General features: G+C 45.6%; 1 protein-coding gene across 3 annotated transcripts in view; it reads right to left on the reverse strand.

Annotated features, from left to right (window-relative positions):
* The window catches only part of FBXW11 (F-box and WD repeat domain containing 11), a 58,547-nt gene that overhangs the window by 24,007 nt on the left and 8,376 nt on the right, over positions 1-26,164 (reverse strand). For all 3 annotated transcript variants that reach the window (XM_042024618.1, XM_042024626.1, XM_042024610.1), the window contains 2 exons: positions 5,616-5,678; positions 4,329-4,554 (listed from right to left, as the gene is read on the reverse strand). In XM_042024618.1, coding sequence (XP_041880552.1) covers positions 4,329-4,554; positions 5,616-5,678 — 289 coding nt within the window. The remainder of the gene's footprint in view (positions 1-4,328; positions 4,555-5,615; positions 5,679-26,164) is intronic.

The raw sequence follows: 26,164 nt of genomic DNA on the forward strand, positions 1-26,164 counted from the left end.
CTCAGAGCCCATTATCAGGGGACTGGGGACACACAGACATCCCCTATGAAGACCCCAGAAGCAGCTTGATAACCCCTGTGATCCTTTTAGATCACAGTAGGGTTGGATTTATGTCTGAAATGCACTCACCACCCCTGAAACCCCTCAGGATTGGGGTGTGGCCCACTGATCCAGGACTCTGTGCTGCAGTATCTGATTTCCTAACTCAGTCAATACTTCTCCAAAGCACTGGGCACTCATTCAGGAGCTTGGAGGATGAGTAAGTACCACAACAAACCTGCTGAGCTGCCAGCACAGACCTCTCAGGACACAAAGCAGGTGGGACACTGCACAAGGTTAGCCCCTTGCCCAGACCTCGTCTCCTACTCAGGGGGCCTGACTTAAAAATGGGATTGCTGTTGAGTAAAGGTCCATACACAGAAACCACTTAGATAATGAACTTGAACTGAATTTAAAATAGCAACCAAACTTTCCTTATTCACATTCCAACCACTGCATCATCGGTCCCATGAAAAGTCACTGCTAAGTCTGTTCCTGATTTCAAAGGACCTGCAATTTTGCTTTCCACAAAACTCCCCTGAATCTGAGATGCTGAATAACTTCATTTTCATGAGTAACATACACCCCTTGGCCAAGCATGAAAAAAATCTTTCAAACCAGGAGATGACGACCTTTTAAATTTTCCACTTTATCTCATGACAGCCCACTTTAGGCTTCAAATAGTCCTGACAAATCAAAGGAACTACTGTTATTTTTTTAAAGCATTAAGAAACTCTTCATACAGTCCTCCACTGCACACTGAATTTCACATGGCCTTCATAAAACTGAACAGCAGCAGAAAGCAGAAACCAATACATGTAAGTCTTACTCATTTCACTGCACTCAGCTCCCACACCCCAGAGCACTCGTGTGCTGTCACTGTGGGGCTGTGCCCGCCATGCCCTCCTGGCACACACAGCCTGCCCACTGTGATCCAGGATCTCACTGAGCCTTAAGCATCAACTGGGAATTATTAGGCAAAAGCCCTTCCTTTATCAAGATGCCCAACTGTCACAATGCTGTGTAACACTGACCACAGTTAAAACCAGATTTTTAATGAGTCACAAACTCTTTTCTGATGTTACAATCTGCCAATCTCATCTTCTATGAACACACAGAGCGCCTCCAAAGTCCCACACTGAGAACACACAAATGTTTTGTTCTGCCATCGAATCTATTCTTAAGAGTTCCACTGCTAGCAGAAGTGCACAGATTTAAATTGCTACATTCAAAAGAGATGTCAAGTGAAATATTTACCCTAATTAACATAGCAAGAACAGGTCCAAAGCACAGATACAAAGGACAGGCCCACTAGATTTATGTCAGACAAAATGCAGGACTAAGTTTAAGACACATTAAGGCCTGAAATAGCTGCATATCCCTATTTTACATTAAAAGACAGTGATTTGTTTCAGAAAGTTTCTGAACTAGGTACTAAAATCTATTCATTTTCTGAAGCAAAATGAATTTGACATCAACTGGTAGACTTTTCAAAGGAAAACATGACACCCATCTCTTTGGGTTCTCTTTGCAGTTTTACAGAAAATGGTGGAAAAGAGCTGTTGCTGATTAGAGAGACCAGCTGAAGGTTTGGTTGAATTTCAATAATAAATTTGAACAGTTAAAATTCACAGGAATTTCAAAGGTCCATGTATAAATATCACTTTGTATGAAAATAAAACCCAAATGTGAGATGTCAGCTCTCTAAATGTGATCAACATTAGATACAAAACAGTCACTTAGATCAGGAAACACACCACAGCTACCACTCTGTCACTGGAAACAAGGGAAGTCAGAGTCCATCAACTCTTCTTCCATTTTTCCTACATTCTCACAGGTGTAAAATTGGTCAGGACAGCAGCGAGCAAGAACTACTTCTGTTTAAAACAAAAGAATTTGATTTCTTTAAGACAAGTGAACCCATCTTTTAAAAAGGCATCATGGAACATCCTGAGCTGGAAGGGACCCACCAGGATCATCAATTCCAGCTCCTGGCCCTGCAGAGGATGACCCCAAAAATCCCTCCATGTGCCTCAGAGTGGTACTTCACTGCTACCCTTTAATGTGATTGCAGCCCAACACGGGATTGATTTCAATCAGCTCAGATTAAGTTCCTGGATAAATTTAGACAGATGTTCTTCGCACGCCACAGCACCTTCAAGGAAGGCTGAATATGGGAACAATTCCCAGTATTTACATTGGAAAAAAGCACCAGAAGTTGTAAAGATGTATTTCGATATATACAAACGTGGTGTAAACGCCTGTCATCTTATAAAGCTCCCAAAATTTTCTTAGGCAGAAATACATAACATGAAAGATCTGTACAACTCTGTATCAGCCCTGAGGTATAAAAGCAAATAAAATAAAATTATACTTGAAGATCAGACTTGTACATGAAGGGTCTGGAGAGTCAGTCCTAGGAGGAGCAGCTGAGGGAGCTGGAAAGGGGCTCAGGCTGGAGCAAAGGAGGCTCAGGGGGGACCTTGTGGCTCTGCACAAGTCCCTGACAGGAGGGGGCAGCCGGGGGGGGTCGGGCTCTGCTGCCAGGGAACAGGGACAGGAGGAGAGGGAACGGCCTCAGGCTGGGCCAGGGCAGGCTCAGGGTGGACAGCAGCAGGAATTTCCCCATGGAAAGGGTGCTCAGGCCTTGGCAGGGGCTGCCCAGGGAGGTTTGGAGTGCCCATCCCTGGAGGTGTCCAAGGAAGGGCTGGAGGTGGCACTCGGTGCTCTGGGCTGGGGACAAGGTGGGGATGGGGCACAGCTTGGACTCGATGGGCTGGGAGGGCTTTTCCAACCCTAATGACAAACCTAATGTGATCCCCATGACTTGATTTTCAGTAAATCCCAGGTACTCCCCAGAGAAATCAGCATTCAGTATTTTGAGATCAAGCTGGAAGGAACAGCCACAGTCCCTGCAGGAAACAGCTCTGCCCAGGAAACGAGGAGCACGTTTTCCTGTGTGGCCAGACAAGCTCAGTGTTCTCGAAAGCCACTCCTGTGAGCCAGAGATGTGCGAGAAAGGACACTCCTCCCTTTCAGAGCCCTCTTGCACATTTTATAAGCTTCTTTTTTAAGAAAACAGAGCACATATAAATTCCCTATCACTTCCTCTGCCCTGCTCTATGTTCTTCATTGCCCTCCATGGACTTTGCCCTTTTTAACCATGTTTGAAAGAAGAGCCAAAATCCCCCCCCAGCACCTCCAAAAGTTGAATTCTCCAGGTTTTGTGAAACTGCAGCAGCACAGAGACCAGGACCCCCTGACATGGAGGCAGATCCTGTCCCACACACCAGGAAGGCCCCCACCCAAACACACCAAGGCTACAAGAGCATCAGTACCACCAACCTTTACAGAGACTTTACTTCAATATTCCCTGTGCACAAAAAACTATCAGTTTCCAACTCCTTTCAGGATTTGCATTGCCTCCTCTTCCACCCTCAGTGCTCAGCGTTGTCCTGGCATTCCTGGGACAACACCCCAGGCTGCTCACACACTGCAGGGTGAAGCTGTGCCCCTGTGCTGCCAGTGGCACACAGAACACACTGACCCCTTATCCCAGGCTTATTTCCCACTCTGCAAACAATGTCCACACACCTCCCTTTCCAAGAATCCAATGAATCACTGTTCCCAGCAGCAAAAATCCAGAGATACATTTTCTTCCAAAAATTAATGGAAAAATAAATACAACTTAGCAGCAGATTACAACCTAGAGATTCCATATATCCACTTGTGAAAAAATGCATACAGCAAGTGTAAAAACAGATTTCATATCTGAACATACCAACACAGGGTGACACTTCTGGGTGTCAGAAGTTGTTTTGAGTAACTGAAAGGAGGAATCAGGGCTGGACAGCACAATAAAAATCCCCAAGTGTTTTTGCTCTTAGGTCAGCAACAAGAGTAGACAAACTAGATGCACTCACCTAAGCAGAAACTCAGAACGACATTAAAATGTAAGACTTCCTAAACTACAATACCTCTGGCAGTATTTTCTGTACCTATGGGGTTTGTATGAAAAAGGAGTTTAGACCAAAGCCTGCAGATACACAACTTCTGTGACAACTCAGTTCCAATTCCAGCAGAAATTCTTTGGGATACACCAGTCCAACTATTTTAACGTGGAACAACACTGGCATCCAGTGGCCAATTCAATTAATCACAGAAGGGATTCAGCCACCCTGCTGCCCCTCTCTGCACCAGAAGCAGCACTGTATCTGTAAGGGACAATGGAAATCTGGAGGATGCTCCCAGAGCCCAGAGCAAACCCTTGCTCCGTGCCCTTCATTTACCTGGCAGCGCAGTGATGAAGTCCCGCTGTAACATGGGCTTCAGGTAAGAGTTAATATGTCCATGCTGATAGTGACACATTCGGGAAATGAGGTGTTCCACAAATTCCACTTGATCTGATTCAGACCACTGGTCAAAATATTTTATACACAAGTCTTTTTCCTTTTCGTAGTTTCCTTCCGATGGTCTTTTTCTCGAGACAATCACAGATGAAGTTCCATTACTTATCTGGGGTTGGAAAAGGAACATTATTGATATGTTAGTATATATTTAAATATTGGTAATTATACATAAACAATAGGAACAGCTTAATAAAAACTCTCTCAAGGAAGAAAGTGTAAGAAGATGCAAAGAAATAATCAAAGCTAAATTTTAAAACACGTTCTTCAAGATACGAGCTACATCAGATAAATTTCAAAGACTTTTCGAAGTCTTTCATAGACTGCTCCTAAATTACTCTGCAAGTCTTGAATTCTTCCCTTACACCTCTTACCATTTAAACTGCAAGGAACTTAACTGTTTTTACAACTGCCTTTCCCAGCTCAAAACAGTGGTTTCTGGGCACACTGGAGTTTGTCTCCACAAATGTTTTGCTCAGGTTCTGGCAGTTAAAATAAGAGATAAAGTCGGATATGAATACGCTAATCAACACAAGAATTCGAGACTCTTATGTCAGTGTTGCACTGGTTGTCCATAAACGACAACTGAGAATCAAGGGCTTGGTTTGTTCTTGAGGAACAGCTCCTGTCAATGTTTGGGACATCCACATAAACCCCTCATTAAAATCCTGGGAGCTGCAGCTCCACATCAGGATGCCCCAAGAATGCCCCGGCAGGAGTCACTGCTAATTAGTGAGAACAGGCTCAGAGTGATGCCAGCTCCTCTGAGCCCCTCAGGAGGCCAAGGGGCTGCTGGGGAGCAATTGGCAGCTCTGAAATATTCCCAAACTTCTTCAAAGCAAACGGGTTGTGACTCCTTGCCATGCTGAACGTCTCTTCTTAAACAACAGTCACATGCTCAGAAATACAAACGAACTTTATTCCCAAGGATCCTTTGACGCAGCATTGTCCTTCCAAGGTCAGCACAAACTACAGAATCAGAGCAGAACTGGTAATTTCTCAAGGATTATCCACTGGCATCATCCTTCACTCGAAGGCTGAGCTAATTTTAGGAGGATACAGCCAACAACATCCAAGGATGATTATGCAGACCCGAGATTTGGACATTTCTCAAAAGCGGGAACACACAAACTCCTGGCACCTCTCCTTCTACATTCATGTTAGTCCTACCTGCCACAGGGTATTTTTCTTTGGAGACTCATCTTCATTCTGATCCTCCATTACTGACGTGTTCTGGAAAAAAAGAACAAACATTACTTCAGCTTTTTACTCTGTGACAATTTCTTGCTCTACAAGCATTACAAAAAAGCAAATCAGTTGAACAGATAAAATTCATTTTCCCAGTGAACGGAATTCTCAAAGACTTCTGGCCACAAAACCTGAGTATTATAAATAAATTCCACTTTTAACTGACATGTTTATCAATTCCATTTACTGTAAAGATAACTCCCCAACCCCGCTTCAATTTCCTTTGACAGGTTTTCATGCAGCCTTTCAACGCTTTTCTCACTGGGAAATAAATTCACTTTCATCCTACTCAAGCCAAAGCAATTAAACCTGTCAATGTATTCAACCAGCACTTTCTGCCAAAGTTAAATTGCATACAGCTAGGCAAAAAAAAAAAAAAAAAAAAAAAAAATCACTATACACTACTTACATACAACAGAATATGCTTTTTCCCCAGCTCTAGGAACAGGGATCATTCTCTGCAGAACATCTCTGCAATTCACTGCCCAGGCTGTGTCTACAACGCTTGGCAGTCACCCCTGCCTTTATTGCAGTGCTCTCCCCACATCAGAACTGCTCCTCATCACTGCTTCCCTCCCTTTCCTTCACCAACAAAAGATGGAAGGATTTCTATAAACCTTCAGCTGCTACTGTTTCTCTGAGCTCACCTCTGTCTCCCCCAATCTTCCCCTTCTTTCTGCCCCTGTTGTTGATGAGCTGCTCCCTGTTGCTGTCCATGGCACACCCACCATCTCATCTCCTCCTCCCTGCTCCCAAGTCCCTCATTCCCAGGCAGTTCCTGCTTCCCCCAGCCCTGCCCTCCCCATCCCTGTGCCCAGGAGACAGGCAGAGGGTTAGCAGGACAAACTGAGTGTCCTCAAACACTGTCTGTATTTATTTCAGCCTTCTTCCCTTCTGTCTCAGCAGAAACAGGAACAAGAGGCTCAAGTAAAACACACAATGGAGTAAAGCCACACAATTCCCGTACTCCTGCCATCTTGGATTATGGATAACTCCTTAGAAAATACATCCACCCCCACTCAAAACACAATTCCATCTCAAAAGCATTCATCTCCTCCTCTTTTTCCATAAGGACGTGCTGCACAAACCCAGAAAACTTGGAAAATGAACAGTATCCCATCTATAACAACCCTTCGTCCCCCACCCAGCTGCCTTGGCTCAAGCTTACCTGAGCCCTCCCTGAAGGTGTGGAAAAACATGTGGCACACGGACTTTGGACAGCAGAATAAAACTGTGGCCACAGGTGATGGAAAGACTCAACTACCTGGTTATCACACACGTGATAATGACATGTACAAGCCCAGGAGGTGGCTGGAGGGGAATCCAGAAAGGGATAAAGGCAGGAGATGTTTGGGGTGACTCCAAAATACATGGATTTTAGTGTTTCTGGACATACATAGAACAGACAACCACACCTTCCATGGTCATGGCCTCTGGAGTTATACATAACCACACCCTGCTCCCACGCAGCCCCGCTCACTGGGGGCAAACCAGTGCAAGGGGGGCTCTCCCCCAGCAGGGAACACACAGCAGCCCCTCACTGACTGGGACCCAGCCAGCCCACACCATTCCGGAAAGCAAACACGCCACTAGGGAACCATGCACTTCCTTTGATTTTATTTTATTTCTGTATGAATATGTAAAAATACTCATTAGAGTGATTATATGTTGTTAAGGGTACATCCAATTAGTGTGTCCTTAAATGAGTAAGGAACATCTCCTCTCCTTTGGCAGCTGAAGGCTAAATAAACCCATGGATCCTGGGAGCTACGAGCAAGGAACACTGAGAATATCTAACACAGGTGGCTTGGGTCAGCAAATTTAGCAGAAACCCCACATTTTTATCCATTTATCCCCCCTAACTTTCCTTCAGCAGGGCACAGTGAGACTCTGCCACTGCATTTCTCCTTTTATCAGAAAATATCTCAGAAATCTTTGCCAGCTTTCCCAGGGATGGAGACTAAGAACTGCCTCCAAAACACGATGTCATCCTGGGAACATACAACAGAACTAAACACAGCAGCAGTGTGGCACAGGGTGGTTGGTGCTGTCCGTGCATTTACTGAAGGTGCCCTCGATCCCCTCATCCAGGTCACCAACAGAGACACTAAACAGGACCAGCGCCACTGCTGAGCCCAGGGGAACTCCAGCAGTGACCAGCTGCCAACGGGGTGCAGCACCATCCACTCCCACATCCACTGATCCAAAGGAGAAGACGAAGGACTCTTGCATTTTCCCTGCCTGTCTCCGCTTTTCCCTCTTTCTTCAGAGCAGCAGAGCACAGCCTTGGCTAAGACAACGTCTTAGATCCACAAATGGATGCCCTGGTACAGGCAGCACTGCTGCCCAGAGATGTGTGGATTCAAATATGCTGCTAGCAAGAATTTTTCTTGCTTCTTTCCAGTCCCGTGAGATATTTTTCTCTCACAGAAGATATTTGTAGAGTTGTATAAACTATGAACACCTGCGACCTTGCAAAACCTTTGTTTATAGTACAGTAGAAAAATATTTTGACAATGGATGTTTTAGGATTTTAGCCAATCACCCCAAAGAGTGGCTGATCCTGATCCTTTGACCAATTAGACTATGAAGAAAAAAGTCTATAAAGGAGTTGTAAAATAATTAAAGGAATCTTGCTGCACAATTCCTGCCTGCTGGATCTCTCTTCTCCTCCCTACCACTGCGGGATACCGCGATAGAGATGCTCCCATGTCCTGTCGCCATCTGAGCCGTGACTGTGGGGGCAGGTAACACAGCTTGATTCTTAGCCTGGAAATGAATACTGTATTCAGATATTTCACCAGGAAGTTGGCAGCTGCATTAATTTAATGGTATCTACTACTACAGCTTCTTGTGTTCTCTCTTTTCCCATCCTGACTCATTCCACACTTTCTTACTGTATTTTAGAGCTTTTAAATCCTTCATCCTTTCCCTTTCTGCTCCCAAATACATGTTTTTGCTATTACATCTTCTCTTTCTAATAAACTTGCTCTGCTTCTCTTTTAAAACACTTCATTTTGGGGTTATTCCCCCCATCGCACACATCCCAATTCAGACTCCAATCTCTCTCTCCAGCACTTAAGCCTACTAATTGGAGACCAAGAGATGATGGGTAGATCCTGCCCTGTTGTCTGGAAGAAGCAATTAGACAACTCTGATCTGTCCTGCCCATTCCCAGCACTTGGCAGAAGAAGGACTTCAAAATTCCTAACAGCTGGTGTCACCAGTCCTGGCTCCTGGGCTCCAGTGCTTGTGCAAGAACACAGATCAGCATCTCCAAGTTCAACTCTTCCCTCAGCCAGCACCTCTTGTTCACCCCACCCACCTCCACATAAAGCCGGTTTCCCAAGTGGCTTTGAAGTGGCATCACCATGGAATTCACCCCAACTGTCTGCAGCTCTGCTGATGAACAGCTCCACGGGCTGATGGAAGCAGTGGTGTCCCATCCCAGTGATCCCAGCAAGGCCAAGCTGCCCTTGCAGAGATTCCCCGGCATGATTTCGACCCCCACAAGAGCCTTGCAGCTCCTCACAGTGGAAGCAGGGCTTCTAAATATTGTCAATTCATCTTGTTTATACATTCATTTTTTCCAGAGATTCTTGTGAAGTTGCTCACAGCTCTTGCAAAGTAGAATGATTATTTCCAAGCAGCTGTCATTCCTTAATTAGTCAGCCTGGAGTAAGTGCTCTCCATCCCTACGGGGAATGGCAGCGACAGCCAAGAGATAACAATGGGTCCAAGCTGGGATGTTTTGTTGCTGCCTTACAGTTGTTAAAACCTGACTGAATCGAGTTACACTGAGCAAAGCCCCAGTCTCTATTTCCACTGACTGTAACCAGAAACGGCAGTAAAATTTACACATTGCTCCACAAGCTGGGCAAGTTTAAAAGCTCATTTCCTGGAGATTTGCATCCCACATTCCTTGCTTAGTCCTGCAGAAACTTTAGGCTTTCTTTAGTCTTTCTGCTCCACAGTACCTCAAGTTTCTGGGATTTCTATGGGGTGCAGATAACCATGGCAAAAACAGGTTCACGAGTTACTTGGAGAGAAAGAGGTTCTGACAAGCCTAATTACATCAAGCTAATTCCCTTTGGAGATTATGAGAGCTTCTGAAATAGAACCAACTGTGAATGATCCCCAAAGGCACAGAAATTGTAGGTATTATAAAACTCCATAAATCACAGTTTCAATTAAGATCCTTGGATACCAGGTAGTAACTGATGTCTCAAGCACAGCAGTTCCATGGATGCGAGGCAGTGAGGTGCAAAAGCATCCCGTGTTTCCCTGCAGGTGACTGGCACTGCAAGGCTCCCCTCCATCAGCAGGTGCAGGAAAAGCTGCACCTTTTCCAGCAGAAATCCACCAAACCTGGACAGGCTGCTCCAGATTTCCAGCAGGCTGCTCTTAGCCTGGGTTTGCACCCGGCTCCAGGAGCTGGGAGTGCCTTGAGTCACTTAATTGCCTGGGCAGGGGAACAGCCCAGTGCAGCTTTGTTCTTAACCCACTTGGAGCTCCAGTATCGGGACAGCAATTATGGAAGTGATAGCAGGAAATCCTGGGAACTGGGGCAGGACACACAAGTTTCAGGAGCAGCACCAAGCAAGGCAGACAGCACTGCCAAGTTTCTTTGATGATAAAGTCTTCCCTGACAAAGAAGGGATTCACAGGATACAGAGGATGTATGGACAAAACAAGACAACGGCTGTGTTACCTTGAAAAAAAGAAGAGTCTTATATTTGGGCTTTAGTGAAAGGGAAAGGGATAGGAAACAGGAACTTCTGTTTCCCACTACCCTTGAGATGACACCATTAATTCCCATCTCAGTTAAAGACCAAGCTAATTCTTCAAGAGTCTAACTTCTCACAAGATTCCCACTCTCTGGAAAAAACACCAGGAAATTTCAGTGAAAATTAACAAAAGAAGCAAAACCAATTAAAACAATCCAGCTAAACAGGCTCTGATTGATGTCCTTTAACAAACGACATCTGACTTTGAAGAAGTTGAAGGACCAATACAAAACAACTAGTACATACATGGATACCGTGGAGTCAAACTCTGCAGGTTGAGTACACAGAGCTGGAGCTTCAATCCCCTCCTGAACCCAGCTCTGCCACACAGGGACTGCTGGAGGTCCCAGCACACATTTCCCAGGGAAAGGGAGGAATCCACCATCCTCCAGGACAGCTGGAGCCAGCAGAAAGGGAGGAAGCTGGGCAGCCATCTGCACCAGCTAAAAGTGATGAGAACGTGCCCCTCATGGCTTCCTGCTTTCAATAGAGCCAGAAACTGCCAAATGCTTCAAAGCATTTCCAAATGAATGTGAGCCTCTCCTTGGGGAGAAATGGGCAGCATTTGCTAACCCAGGAACCTGTTAAACAATGTTTATTAACATCTTCATACTTGATCAGGGATAAGAGGGCATTTTCCTCTTTTAACTATGGAGAGGCTCTTAGTAAAAATAACCTGTAGCACAAATGTGAAATTAATTTGGAGAACCCCTAACCCAGACTGCACAAAATGGGAATCAACCTCCCCTCACACCAAGGACCAAATCCCTTCCTTCTCACCCTCCTCAAGATCTGTGAAGAAATGAAAAAATCCCGCAGTGCTTCAAAACGCCAGGTCAGGAACAGGCAGTCACTGACAAAGGGTGCTCATCCCATCCACTGCAAATTCATCACCACAAAACATTTCTTTGGGAGCACAGCCATGGCCTGTGGATGGAACAATGGCATCAAAGCTCACATGAAAGCATCAAAAAGGTATGGACAGTAATTCAAATCTGGTCAAAAAAGATGATGAGTAACACAGAGGAGGCAGCACCAGCACCAACACACCTTCAGCTACAGGTTTAACCTCACTCCATTGCCTACAGAAAATGGTTCCTTGCAATATTTTCCCACTAATTTTGTATTTTTAATATAGTGAGATAATCCCATCATAGCTTTACACAAAAATAAATACTAATTTCATTCAGAAAAGCAGAAAATAGAGCCCACAGTCACATGATTGTCCACAAAAAGAGTTTCTGAAAATAGCTGATATTAGACAAACTTAATCCACTGTCCACAGCCACTTGGAAAAGCAAAACTCTGAGGTTCATCAAGTTAAACTTGATTTAGTTTTCAGCAGTCCTGTGAGGAGCAAGAAGGTGGACTGGACAATCTTTATGGATCCCCTCCAGTCTGAGATTCCGTATGAATCCCAGGATGACTCCCAGAACCCCAGAGTGGGTGAGGCTGAAGGGCCCACAGGGGCTCAGCCGGCGGCACCTCCCTGCCCCAGCAGGGCCATGGCAGAGCCCAGGGCACAGCAGTGTGCCCACACAGCTCTGCAATATCCCCAGCGAGGGACACTGCACAGCCTCTCTGCACAATCTGCTCGGGGCCGGGCCCTGCCCAGGGCAGCAGTTCTGCCTCCTGGGCGGGGGAATTGCTGCGCTCAGGCCCTGCCCGGTGCTCTGGGGCCGCTGCCGGGCCCCGGAGCAGAGCCCGGGCCCTGCCCTGAGCCCTCCCTGCAGCCAGGGACAGCCAGGGCTGAGGGCCCCTCTCAGCTGGGGCTCCTCTCGAGGCTGAGCAGCCCCGGCTCCCTCAGCCTGTGCTGGGCACGGAGCTGCTCCAGGCCCTTCCTCAGCTGCGCAGCCTCCGCCGGCCCCGCTCCAGGAGCTCCCTGGCCCTGCTGGGCTGAGGAGCCAGAGCTGGGCACGGCACCCCAGAGGTGCCCCCAGGGCTGGGCACAGGGGCAGGATCCCTCCCTGACCTGCTGGGAATGCTCTGCCTGCTGCCTCCAGAATCCCACCGGGCTCCTTGGCCTCCAGGGACAGCTGGTTGTCCACCAAACATAAAAGTTCACTCCACTGACCATGGCCATGTCTATATTTGATGTCTATATTAGTAACTGCTTGTTTCAGCTTAAACTGAACTATTTATGTAAGCACTGGGGATCTGCACGAATTAAGCTGAACATGCTTCAATTCTTACCTAGCTTGCTGCTCTCTCAGTTGCCAGGTTTTATTTTAGTGCAGCTATTGCTGGAAGTTCAAACAAAAAATATACTCAAAATATTTAAAGAGTCTACCAAGAGCCAACAGCTGACGGCAAAATTAGAAAAAAACCCCTCATACTGAAAATAGGGCATCAATTTTTATTTGGCCTCTGACTAACCACCAGAAAGTTTAGAAGACATGCTGAATTCAGCACCACAGTGCCCCAGTTTGTGTTTCAAGCTGCTACAAACAAACTCCAAAGTTTGACCACAAGTTATAGATGGGAAGTTTTTAAAAGATACCAAATGCTCTTCCATACCCAGTTTGACACGTCTCAAGGGTTTGTTCTGCAGGAGGTTTTGGCCAGAGCAATAAATTCCCCAAAACTAAAACTGCTTGCTCTTGCCTCTGTTAAGAGAAGGAAAATCTCCAGCCACTCCTCACCTAAATGTTCCAGAACAGTTATTTTTGCAGGTTCCAAAGACTACAAGCAGTTACTAACCAGGTCATTCTGCTTAATCACCAATGCCTTGATGATTGGCAATTAGTACCACTATTTTAACTTTGTTTCTAGAGTATCAGTCCTCACCTTAAACACATTATAAATTAGCTGCTGATCTCTTGTACATATATATATACATATATAAATGTGCCCAAAGTGCAGCCTGAGCCTGCCTGGCAGGGCAGGACTTTAATCCTTACCCCAGCCTGTGAAGGACTACAGCTGATGGAAAACCATAATATCAAAATCACTCTGTGGCTTTTAGAACTTCTGCAATAATGTATTACACACTCTCAGAAAGATTTACATCAAAAATATTCACTGACTGTTAGTTCAATTTAGGTCGTCGTAAGAAACAAACCAATTCCACTTCTGTCCAAGTTCAGAGCTATTTTCCAGCATGCCTCCATTTCCACACAGCAAGCTGATGTCACCAGAAAAACAACGTAATTACTGCAATCCCAAGAGACATCCAGTGGGGGTTTGTTTGGTTTTGTTGGGTTTTAAATATGCAGTAACTGGTTAGCTCCTAAGGGCAGCCTTACCCCAACAGGTACTGCAGGATGACATCTAATAGCACCTTCCTTGCGCAACTGTCCCAAAGACACCCTAAACTCTCATTTAATGTTCTGAGTGTCTGGAGTAAAGAAAGTCGGTAACCCAAACCTGCCTGTATCCATCCTATAAAAACACGTTGTATTTACAAGGACAATGAGTAGCGAATTGTGTAATTGTAGCAATTTGATGACTCATCCCTGCACCACTCCAGCACCAAAGCACGGCTCGCAACACTTGCACATGGTGCAAACGCCTGTGCTGGATGGAAAACCAGAGCCCAAATACACAGAAACCACTCTCTGTCCACCTGCCCCTCAAACAGAGAGCACCGCGGATGCAGGAGAAATGGCAAAAGCACTTGGCGCTTCAGCCAGGCCAGAGCTGGGGGCTATGTTAAGGTGCCCAGTGCTGAGCTTGAGCTGCCAGGGGGAAATTTTCAGTCAATAAAACACTGCTACTAATAATAATCGTAACACTCCCCCAGCTGGTGCAAGAGCAGCCAGCAGCAAGAGGAGCCAGCAAGGCTCCCTGCAAAGCCTCACCTGAGGCTCACTCAGATGAAAACTGGCTTCCTTTTCCCACCCCTGCACTCTGCAGCCCCTGCCCAGCCCAAGAGGAGCTTTAATTCCACCTTCGGCCTACAAGTGGTGTTTGTTTTTCAGGTTCATGCCTTTCACTGTCCAGTCACTCAGCCTTCCTTGGCAGACACGGATGTGTGCAGGAATCCCACCCCACATTCCTGCCAGAGCAGCAAAACCTCAGTACTCAAACTGTGTATCAAAGCAGTCATTGAGCTTATTACTGATACCACTGCTAACAGTTGCAGTCACTTGCCTAAAACATTTCTCAATTACCTTTCACTACTCTAGAGGCCAAATACCTCAAAAGAGAAATCCTTTCTGCCTGTGAATAACTTTTTTTAACAGCAAAATGTTTAAACCAGAAACACGGCCCTGACAAACTAGCTGTAGGAAGGTACAGATATTAGGAGCAAGGTGTTGGTTTGCTTTTTCAATTTATTTTTTAAATTAAGAGAAGTTACCCCACGTTCTCAGCTACAATCATTAGCAGTAGGTTTTGCACTAACAGTTCATCTGTTTTCCACATGAATTCGTTTATGTGGAATCTGTACTTTTAATCTTAATCCATCCCAAAGTAGAACAGTTTTTCCTGTGTCTAAGACTCATGGGAAACTTCAAACTATGTTACTTACACCGTGAGCTCACTGAAAGTTCTGAAGGAAAAGCAGAGCTTAAGTTTCTAAAGCTTTGACTACACCATGTTACTTGTTCAGAACATCTGCACCTACAACTGTATCAGAAGCTACTCTAAATAACCGGATTTGGTTAGGTAGTTAGGAGATTATGTATGTCAAGCTTTTGGTTTTTTTTTTTTTTTTTGTTGTTATAATGAAAACATTAAGTAGTATTTACTACCTTAGAAACTGTCTCAATGCTTAGTAAAGAGCCCCTTTAGCTTTTATTTCCTGTATTTAAGAAGCATCCAAAACAGAAAACTTGAAGGGAAATACTGGCTCGAGATTATCATTGCTTTTCTTCCTTTTAGAGCAGATGCAAAGAGACCTCTTCAGATCCACTCATCTCATCATTTATAGGACTTGCAAAAGGAAAACAAACTATTTAAAGTTGCATTTCAGTGCTGACTGCTCAAATTAGCACATCTGACGGAGGGTTGAGCACAGAACAGCAGCTGAATTCCAGGGCTCCAGGAGCAGCCAAGACACTCCAGAGCCAGCTGATGCATCCCTGCAACACCCAACTGCTCCATCAGCACTGCTGTTTCACAGCCCAGAACCTGCCCCATCACCTCCTACAGCCCTGCATCTCCCATGGAGCATCCTTGAAAAACCCCAGGTGCTGTGTGGACACCCTCACTCCAGGGCAAGGCAAAATCAAATTCCAAAAGCTCCAAAAGTTGGACATTTTTCTCTGCACCACATTCATGGGTAAACAAGGCAGAAAACACCACTCTTCCCCACACAATTAATAAGTGTTAACAGTATTCCAGATTAAAGGTAGGATAAGTAACATCTGGGAAGCAAATTTCAGGCTAAGCTAGTAATTAGATCAGTTCAAATTCATCAAAAATAAATCAGCCTCTGCTAAGATGAACTACACATTTGCAACTTGGCTGCCTGGTGCAAAGTTAAAATACTTCAAAGGTTATTCCTGGTTTCCCAGAGGGAATTTAGGTTCAGATCTCTCCTGCTGTTTCCATATCAAACCAAAGGGAGTTACCTCGAAGTGCCAGCCCAAAGCACAACCCTCAGCACGAGGGGTTTGAAGAGCTGTGAGAGGGAGGGGACACTCAAGAGCCTCAGACACTGCAGCCAGGGAAAGATCCCAATCCTTAAAGCCATTTTTTCCAAACCTGATTGATCTTGTTTTTTCCTCATATCCACTACTGCTCAGTACTTCTGTTTTTCCGAGGTCCAGAAAGTCCCTGGCAGTGTCCAAGGCCAGGTTGGACAGGGCTTGGAGCAAGCTGGGATTGTGGAAGTTGTCCCTGCCCATGGCAGAGGGTGGACGGACCAAGATGAGCTCTAAGGTCCTTTCACCCAAACCATTCCATGAAAAGCCCTGCAGCCCTCTAACCCTCAAGGAAAACAACATGGAACTGAAGGAAGAGAAGCAGTGGGCATGAACCTGCAGCCTGAGGAAGTGGCTGAACAACAAATAGCACATAGCAAAGCACAGATAAATGAAGAATAATTAAAAAATAAGGAGCTCCAAACAACTACAAGCCCACAGCCACAAATTCATTGCCATTAAATACTAAGACACTAGGACTGGAGAACCAAAACCAGTTATTTACTTCAATTAAACATCCAGTACTTTCTTTTACATCCCTTCTTGCTTTGCCCTGGCACCAGGACTATTCAAGAATTTATTCTCATTCTTTGGGTTTTGCTCTTCTTCCCCAAGGATCAGCAAAACTTTAAGCAGGTTTTGAACAGGCTTTTATACAAACTTTTACAGTAAAAGCTACACAAAGGTTACTCAAAGCCACTGAACAGTATGAAATACTAAACATGCAGCAACCCTCAATTATTGATCTTTTGCAAAATAGAAGGTATTTGCACGCAAAAGAAATACAGAAAAAGTAGCCACTGCAATGAAAATTCAGTAGAACTGAAGCCTAGAACCAGTGAGCTACCCCAAGGAAGAATCCTGTCCTGTTCGAAGCTCACCTCTGTTTCTCCAGAGATGTACGGCATTGTACTCCAGACTTGGGAGCTCATGAAAGTGTATCAATCTTCACAACTGCTCGGGAAATTCTAATCACTCACTAATTGTCTGGAACACAAGCTTTTGTTTATGCACAAGTTCAGTGTGGGTTTGGAACTGCTGATATCCAAGCAACCCAGAACCTGGAGAAAACCTTATCTCCATGAAGGCTGCAGCCTAACTGCAGCTAAAGCAAAAAGCCTTCAGTAATACAAGATGTAAAAAAATACTCAAATCAGTTTTTTAAATATCCACCCAGCCTTGCCTGGGGTTAGGCAGACACTCTGCACTCGAGTGCTGATTTTATCTGGCTATTCAAAGGCATGTGCAATTGCGTAATTTAGATTTCACATGATTTATATAATGGATGGTAAATGTTCCTGACCTGGAAGGTCGGCACCACTTCTCTCTCCACAACTTCAAGATCCAGTTGATGAATACAAAAAGCACCTCACTGTAAGACTCTACAGAACAGGGTTTGAGAACAACAGGAACAGTTGCCCCAAGTCTCAGGTTCCTGCGTTTGGAAGATTATTTTCTGTCCGTACTCATCAGTGCCTGATGTCACAGCACAGCTTCTTGTGTGACAGAAAGGTGGCAGAGCTGTGGCACGGCAAACCAAAGCCAGGGCCAGCTGGCACCAACCCCTGGTGCAGCCCAGCCCCAGCTCTGCGCCCGTGGCAGTGCCAGCAGCATCCTTTTCCCCAGGCCTGGGCAGGATGGCACTGAGGAAGGAAAGCTGCTGCCCTCACTTCTGAACACAGGGACAGTCCCAGAGAGAAAGCTGAGCCTTCCCGCAGGGAGGCTTCCCAAACAGGACTATTTTGCCACAAAAATATTACACAGAGGAGTAAAAAGCTCAGTTTACAGTTCCTTCTTTCTCTGCTGTACCACTTCCTCCAGCCCTGCCAGATGGGGACTGGTACAATTTGCTCAATCCCCTGCTGCGGCTGTAGCCAGCTGTGCTACCCTTGACTCTCGTGCCTCCCTTGATGCATTTGGACTCTCCCACCATTTCAAAGGACCACAAGAAACCAACCACCTCTGTGAAGACTCTTAAATGTCAGTCTTGAAGACCTACAAAACAACTCATCAGATGCAAATCACAGAGGCTCAGGGAAAGCTGGGAATGGGCAGCCTGCTAAGCACCCAGGAGTCTGTCACATGGAAAGGATAAGTGTCCTTTTGATGATGACTCAGAGTGGCACCATCAGAATCAGCAAAACCATCAACACAGGTACCAAACAGCAGCTGAATTCCCCCGGACAAGGGACCCACCCTCCTGCCAGGGGGGTCTGATGAGGAGCCTGCAGCGCAAAGACACTGCACAAATGGAGTTTCAACCTTGGTGGGAAATACTTGATTATAGATTTCTGTTTCCTAGAAAATTCCTCTATGGGAAAGAGACAACACCTGCAAGGAAGAGGACTGTGTCACATACACCCAGAACAGACTGCCTTTGCAGCTCCTCCTCTCCTCAGTCAGATTTCCCTCCTCCATCCCTGCCAGCATGAGCATGGCACTGCCAGAAGGCAGGCAGGGAGCAAGGCACGTTTCCTAACACATTTCTTTTCACCGTAACAGGATCAGACAGAGAAAAAATCCTCTCTCCAAAGAAGGCTGAGAAAGCATCAACACGAGGCTGAGGCTAACACCATCCCTTCTGCAGATGCTTCAGAAGAGCCATCAGGAATAACAGCTCCTGCCCACCACTTGTGAAATCTCTCAGGCTTAGTGGGACTGTGTTAAGCTTTCTGAGGGACACAATCTATGTCTGACATTACACTCACTGTTGCAGCTCTGAGCAACGGGCACCGCATTTGCTGAGGCAAGGTGCAGTACCTCGTGGTGATCCATGAATTCACCATGGAGAACCTGCCTCCACAGGGACATATCCTTCCCAGTGTGGAGAGCATAGATTGGGATCTCTGCATGGAACAGGCGAGAAACACTAGCAAAAGGCAGGCCAGCAAGGCACCCAAAGGAGAAAGGACTGGATCTCTAAGCTCCCATGACTTTTTCTGTGTTCTCAAGTCCCTCCTGCAGCAGCAGCTTAGTGGCATATCCAAGAGGAACTCATATCACCACTTCCTCCTCATCTCGCTCATAAAGATCAGTGATTAAGTCAATTACTAACTGCTGAATACTGACAACTTCTGAAGAGAAGACCAAGATGAGAGAACTGCCCACCAAGAGGATCAGGCTTCTGAAAAGGGCCACTCTTCTGTTCAAGCACACTTGGCAGCCTGAGGATGAAGTGTATGACCTTCAGTGCTCTCCAAAAACCACTGAAAACAACAAAGTCCAAAATAAGCACTCGTGTGTATCAAGTTGTTTGTAGCAGCAAAACCCTTTCCCCACAAGCAGAAAGGTCAGTGGTTGGCAGCGCCCAAATGGTGCCAGCCAGGGGTGGCCACCACAGGAGACCCCAGCCTGCCACATGGTTTCACAGGCTGCTCCCCCCTTTTGCTGACCACAGGGAATACAGCTGGAATCCTCAGCACAAGCTACAGCCAGCTACAAGTGACAGATGTACATCATGTGCCAGGCAAATGAGGAACCAAAACTCACAGATATTTACCCCATTTGCTGGTTCTCACACATCAGGGACACATTTCTGCTCCTCAGCTGAGGAAAGTAAAGAGCAGAGCTCCGACTCAGAGCTCAGTCCTGGGATTTGCTCCAGTGAGTAACCACTCACTTCCACTTCCAAACAAACACTAGGAACTGACCCAATACAGAGAAAGTCTCTTCCTGCCCCTAAGAATGAACAGGCTCAGTTAATAATTAAAGTCATAAAGCCAGAAGCACTCAGATACACAAAGGACAACAGAGGAGTGCTTATCAGAACCCCTCCCTTCAGAGAATACATCATGCTTCACAAAAGCAATCCCTGCATTTCACATTTCCCCATCCTCCAGGAGCCTGGATCCAGCACCAAGCCACACCATCAGGGAGCACCACAAGAAGCTGCTGTGACTGTAAGGGCCTCCCAGACTGCATCCAGAGTGCTCACCCCAGTCTGGGCACTCCAAAGAAAATAGGCTGGGGTATGGTGGGGATGACCAGGATGGCCAAGCACAGGAACACCGCGGGGAATAAAATGCAATGCTACCCTTTGCAAAATAGCTGCAGTGTGTGCAACTACCAAAAACTGAGCTGTCGGATCAGGCCTCAAAAGCTGTAACACCCACACTGAGAACTAAAAAAAAAAAAGTTATTACAAGGAACTGCTGAAAACAAACCCCAAACTGATATTACTTTTCACTGAGAGGAGACTCCAGCCAGAAGGAACAACACTGGAAAGCACTGCTGCCGATTACCAGAGGGAAAATTGGCCATTTTTACCTTGGATTTAGGGACTGGGGAATCCAGGCCATTCCCCTGCCCACACTGCCCCCAGACCTACCACGGGTAGCTTTAATTGCTTCTACACTGCTGGCCTCGGTCTGAAAGCTCCGTCTCTGAAAAGTCTGTTTAAACACAGGGACAAGCACAAATATTTCAGATATTGGAGAGAACATTCTGTTCCTTTAAAGAAATGGAATCAAATCTGTATTTCTTTTTAATGGATCTCTTGGACTGTTTCCAAAAAGCAATGGTAACAGTTCCACTGTTTTGAGGCAAAATCCCAGAAAACATGTCAAAGAGGTATTTGTAAATGACTTCAGACCTAACAGAAGCAGCAAGGCAGTTGTCTGGTTATGACAACTCATTTTAACAGCTGCAGAGAATAACATTTCCAAAGGGATGCAGGCTCCAGAGCGACAGGCCACTCATCATTTCCCATTTGTGATTTCATGCTCTAGAGGAGAAGGTTTGAGCAGAGCCCATCTCTGGCACTCGCTGTCGTTCCAAGAAAACTGCATCGTGTCTGTGCCTGAATTTGTACTGGGGAAAGAGGATGAAGAAGTTTTCATGTTCAGTTCTTAGCTTTCAACTACAAGTTTTTCCAACTACACTTTCTGTTGTTGTGCTTCCTTCTGGTATCAGAATAGAAACATCAACAGCAGCTCAAAATTAGTAAAGAAAAACAAACAGAAGCTTAAGCAAGTTAAGGCTAAATTGTAACATCAATAAATAGAAAGATACACTTCCTTCTGGAAACTTCTGTGTTTAAACTGAAAGAAGGGAAATTCATGTTAGATACACGGAACAAATTCTTCCCTGTTAGGGTGGGCAGGCCCTGGCACAGGGTGCCCAGAGACGCTGTGGCTGCCCCTGGATCCCTGCAAGTGTTCCAGGCCAGCTTGGACATTGGGGCTTGGAGCAGCCTGGGACAGTGGGAGGTGTCCCTGCCCATGGCAGGGGGTGGAACGAGATGGGCTTTAAGGTCCTTCCAACCCAAACCCTTCGGGGACTCCTTGTGCCCCAGCTCAGCTGTGATAGCACCGAGATTCCCTTCTGCTAACAAATAACTGCCTTTGCAGTGAGTGCTGGAGCAGGGAATAAACATCTACACCCTGATGCTCCAGAACTCCACCTGCCACTGGCAAATAGGTTCTCCAGAACAGTAATAAATTACAAATTGCCCAACTGAAATGGATTTTAAGAGCCCCATTTTTGTGAAGACAGCTTCCACTTATGGAGGATCAATTGATAGACTCCTGTCAACCATAAGCAGGAATGACAGCAGCAAGAACCAAGTCAATGTCACATTCCTACTGCTTGTCCACCTCCAGGACATGTGCTGTGAGAATCACAGGGTCAGTAAGGCTGAAAAAGTCCTCCCAGACCATCAAGTCCAGCCTGTGCCCAATGCCCACCGTGTCACCAGCCCAGAGCACTGAGTGCCACCTCCAGGGATGGGGACTCCATGAAAAGGAAAATGCAGATCCAGGAGTGCCTACAGAGCCGGACATCCCGCTGGGCAGGAGCCAAGTACAAAGGACAGGTAAAGCCAAGGGTGCTATCCCCAGCCTCTGGAGTACTGGGAGAACAGGCTGGGAGGAGTCAGGGGAGACTCAAGTCTGAAAAAGCCACTGCATGAGTTTTAAGATCTGGCCTGTGGAGGAACACAGGAGGGAGCTGACATCTCCCACCGGCAGCTCAGGAAGTGAGACATTTCTTGTTCCTGCAGTCAGTGAACACTGGTAAAGCTTCCAGGCCACACACGCCATGTGCGAACACAAAGGGAAAGAGGAGCAGGGCACTATATGCAATTAAGCTGAAAACTTTAAGAATAGATGGAAAGGTGTAGGAAAAAACTTTTTCTAATAACCCCAAAGACCTTGGGAGGACGTAAATAAGCATGAGGAAACCTAAGCAGAGTTTTAGAAGAGGGATAAAATTATTCTTTTAAAAAAGAAGTGAAAGAAAAGTGTAACTGAAGACAGGGAAGAAACTTGGTGGGGCAGTATTTGGTTACTGGGTTAATTTCATTACATCTCTCTAATAATTCATTTCCCAAGACTTATTTCATCACCTCCTACATTATGCAATAATTCAAAGTGATGCCTGGGCTCTTATCTTCTGCTGCTTAATGAGCAGTGTTCACTCCACACTGGAGATGTTTACTCACAGAGCCCAGAATCCTGGACGTGTCTCTGCCTGGCAGCCCTGCTGGAGCCACTTCCCAAATCAGCACCACAAAACACACTCAAAACCCTGCAGTGCTCCAAGGATGAGGCCATGGAAGGTGCTGTATCCACAGGGTTGCATCACTTAACTGGTAACAGAACCAGTTTCTCTAAAGACCTAAACAAGAGTTTTGGTTTTAATCTTGCAGAGAAATCCGTATCAAAGCAAATGAAAACAGGAGCTATTAGATACCAGTGCATTCATGTACAAAAACATCATTAAAGATAATTAAGCAGTTAAAACTAAGGCCTTGTAGCAGTTTCAAGTATTATGAACTGGCATTTAGTATGTGCTTCTCCATGCAACAGAAACAAGTGTTAAGTGTCAGGGACTTTATTTCCTAATAATATCAATTAAACCAAAAGCCAGAGTAGATGAGAGCAAACCACAAGTACCACAAATAGGAATAAGTATTTTTTAATAAATTAGTTGTCTCTCTTCTGCATTCACCAACAGCTCACAGAAAGGAGAAAGCAAATACTTCTCCAGTAAACTGCAGGCACTATGAAGGAATTGTACTGCATGAGGAAAAGCACAGAATACACACCCACACTGAGAACGGGAACACCTCCCCATCCATGGTAGCTGAAATGCTACAGCTTGATTTTAAACAGCCTTGTTAGGTTTGATGATTGTTAACAACATCACAGAAAGGCAGAGCTTTCTTCCTTTAGGTGGATGGCAGGTGACTGCTGAAGCCTAAAGGTTTGAAAAAGCCCCAGGACTGAGTAAGAGCTTCCTGAAGAGATTGTCCAAGGCTCCACACTGAAGACTGCTCTTCCCTCTCTCTGGCCTGTTCACTGGTTACTCTACACACACCACACACAACAGATACAACTCCCAGGTAACTTCTGTGAATCACCCAAGAGCTTCTGAATTTCCCCCCCTGCACTTCCTTTTAACCATTTCACCCTAACCACATGTGTGCTACAGAACCAAGAGCTCCTGGTGTCTGCCCCACCTGATTTCTCTGTGGGCTTTGAGCTCAGGAAACAATGAAGGGCAAGTCACAGTGCCAGAAATAATAAATGGGGAAAGCAGCTGGTGCCACTTTTGCTTCCAAGTTCCCCTTCAGGCATCACTGAGTCACACACCCAAAAGGAGAACTTTTTTAAAAAAATAATCCTTCACAGACACTTCCAAAAGTCTCAAAGCCTCTTCTGGTTGCAGCTCTACAAAAACAATCAAACCTTAATAAAAAGAAAAAGCTTTTATTTTGGCACAATATTTCATAGAACCATAGAATGTCCTGAGCTGGAAGGGACCCACAAGGATGATCAAAGTCCAACCCCTGGCCCTGCAAACACCCCAGCAATCCCACCCTGTCCCTGAGAGTGCTGTCCCCTGGAGCACAGGTGTCCCAGGTCTCTCCTGCTCAGGACATTCCTCCCTCTTGTTCCCTGGACAATCCATCAGGAGGGTGCACCAGCAGCAAAGCACAAGCCCAGCAACACCAGAGAGCCAAGGCCTGGTGGAATCCTCCTCAGTCACTCCTGAAGTGCAACAGGCTGGACACTCAGCACTGTTTCCTTCCACACCCTGAGCTCCCACAGCCTCAAAGCAACTCCACCTGCCTGAACACTGTGCTTGCCTTTGCAGGGATGTACTTCATAATTTGTTAACCTAAGTGCTACTATTATAGGGCTACAGATGTTCTGAGATTGTGAAATTCCCACCAGCACACGGAGCAGAAAAGCCTTACAGAAATTAACTGGTACTTCAGTGGGGCTCTCATGAAAGCTGACGGAGCTGTAACAATTCCTGAAAACAAAACAGGTCTGAGAAATTTTTCCAAGTGTCACATTCTTACACGAGAGCTGCCTTGGCCCTGCATTTTAACTATATGACACCATAACTGTGTGGCAACAGGTTCCCCCAAATCTCATCTATAAAGCAGCACACTGATGAACAAACTAGTTTGTACTTTATCCTGTCATCAGTATTACCAACAGAAGTTTGTAATACAACATACTCTGCACCAATTAACCAAATCCCAGCCTGGGCTGAGCTCTCCCCTGTTCAATTCACAGTTTATGCACCTAGTGGAGTTGATTTGTAAGAAATCGGGGATAATCCAAGTTCTCAGATCTAACACTAAGGAGTCTGGGCAATTCCCAAACCAGGAATTTGCCCTGCAGGGCCTGAACTTGCTAAGGAGCTCCCTGGCCTGAAGAGGCTTTTTGGAAACCACTGGGGAGGTCCAGTAGCCAGCCCTGCCCAAGGCTGCGCTCCAGGAAAGCAAGATCTATCCCAACCACACAAAATACATCAGTGACAGCACAACTGCTCCTGGCTTGAAATAGTTCTCAAGGTGGGATGGCAGCCCTGGCTCTGCACAGAACAGCCCCAGGAGCAGCTGTGCCACAGCCACTGCTCACCCTCAGCAGGGCTGGGGAAGCAGCCTCGAAACCACCCTGGCCCTTCCTACCACATTCCCAACATCACCAGCCACCTTAAAACCAACCACAACCACTCGCTAACATCTTCTGAGATGCTCTTTGGCCATTGACAGAACAGATCCTGGGAGAAAAGGAAATTCAGAATTCCCACTGAAATAAAGGTTTTTTTCCAGTGAGAGGGTCAATGCTGAGGACCAGGAAAGGGAGCAGGGAGATCTCACATTAGAAGGAGCTTGCAAATATTCCCAAGACAGACACCAAACCTCTGGGACTCCACCCTGACATGACTGTAGGCATGTTCTGTAAGCATTATTTGGCCATTAGACTGTTCATTTCTATAAAACTGAATTATCCATCTATGAGTTTGTCTTGGACATGAGTTTTTGTCCTTTCTTCGAATAGTATTTCAAACCTGGAAACAAAGCATTCAAATGGAAAAACAGATTTGTATTTTAACAGAAATTTTGAAGGAATTTCTGGTTCTGAAATTCAGATTTGCTGGATTTCAAGTGGCCACATTTTGCAGGTGAGAGATGTTTTGAAATAACTGGTTACTCTCTAAGGTAAGACACTGATGTTGTCCAGTGGCTGACCTCAAATGGAGTGACACACAAAACTCAGTTGTTCATTTTCATTGACAAAAAAGCAATTTTTTTTAAGTACTCATACACATGAAAGACTGAATCACTGAATAATGCTCTTATGTTACAAAACAGACTAATGTTAAATAATCCTTGTGTTCTGCTAAAAAATGTTACATTCAGAAACATTTCAGGAAGTGCCACACAGTTACTACACATGTCCAGCATTTTCCCTCCAAGGTAAATACCCTGGGAGTTCAAAATTGTTAACTGGTCCCAGAAGCTCCCTTTTCATCATTTTCAATCCCTCTCAAACCAGTGAAGCAGCAATTCCCCATCTATAAATTATGCAGGCTCAGCTCCAACAGCTTACTAGAAGAAAAACAACAGAGAACTTAGGATTTAGTGGTTTTCTATGCAGAGCAACACCCCCCCCCCCCCCCCCATCCCTTGTTCTTCACTTCTTAACAGTTAAAAAACTGAGTTAACAGGGCAACCCAAAGACCCCAGGACTCCATGCTCACTATTCTGCATTAAAACACGTGCGGTAAGGCTACACCCAGTACCACGCTCAGGAGCAAATAAAAAGCTTATCCTTTCTAAATTAAATCACACAAA

Source organism: Corvus kubaryi, unplaced genomic scaffold (assembly GCF_017639235.1).
Source record: "Corvus kubaryi isolate FWS band 111438036 unplaced genomic scaffold, C.kubaryi_AGA036_p1.0 128, whole genome shotgun sequence".
In the NCBI taxonomy this organism is placed as follows: domain Eukaryota; kingdom Metazoa; phylum Chordata; class Aves; order Passeriformes; family Corvidae; genus Corvus; species Corvus kubaryi.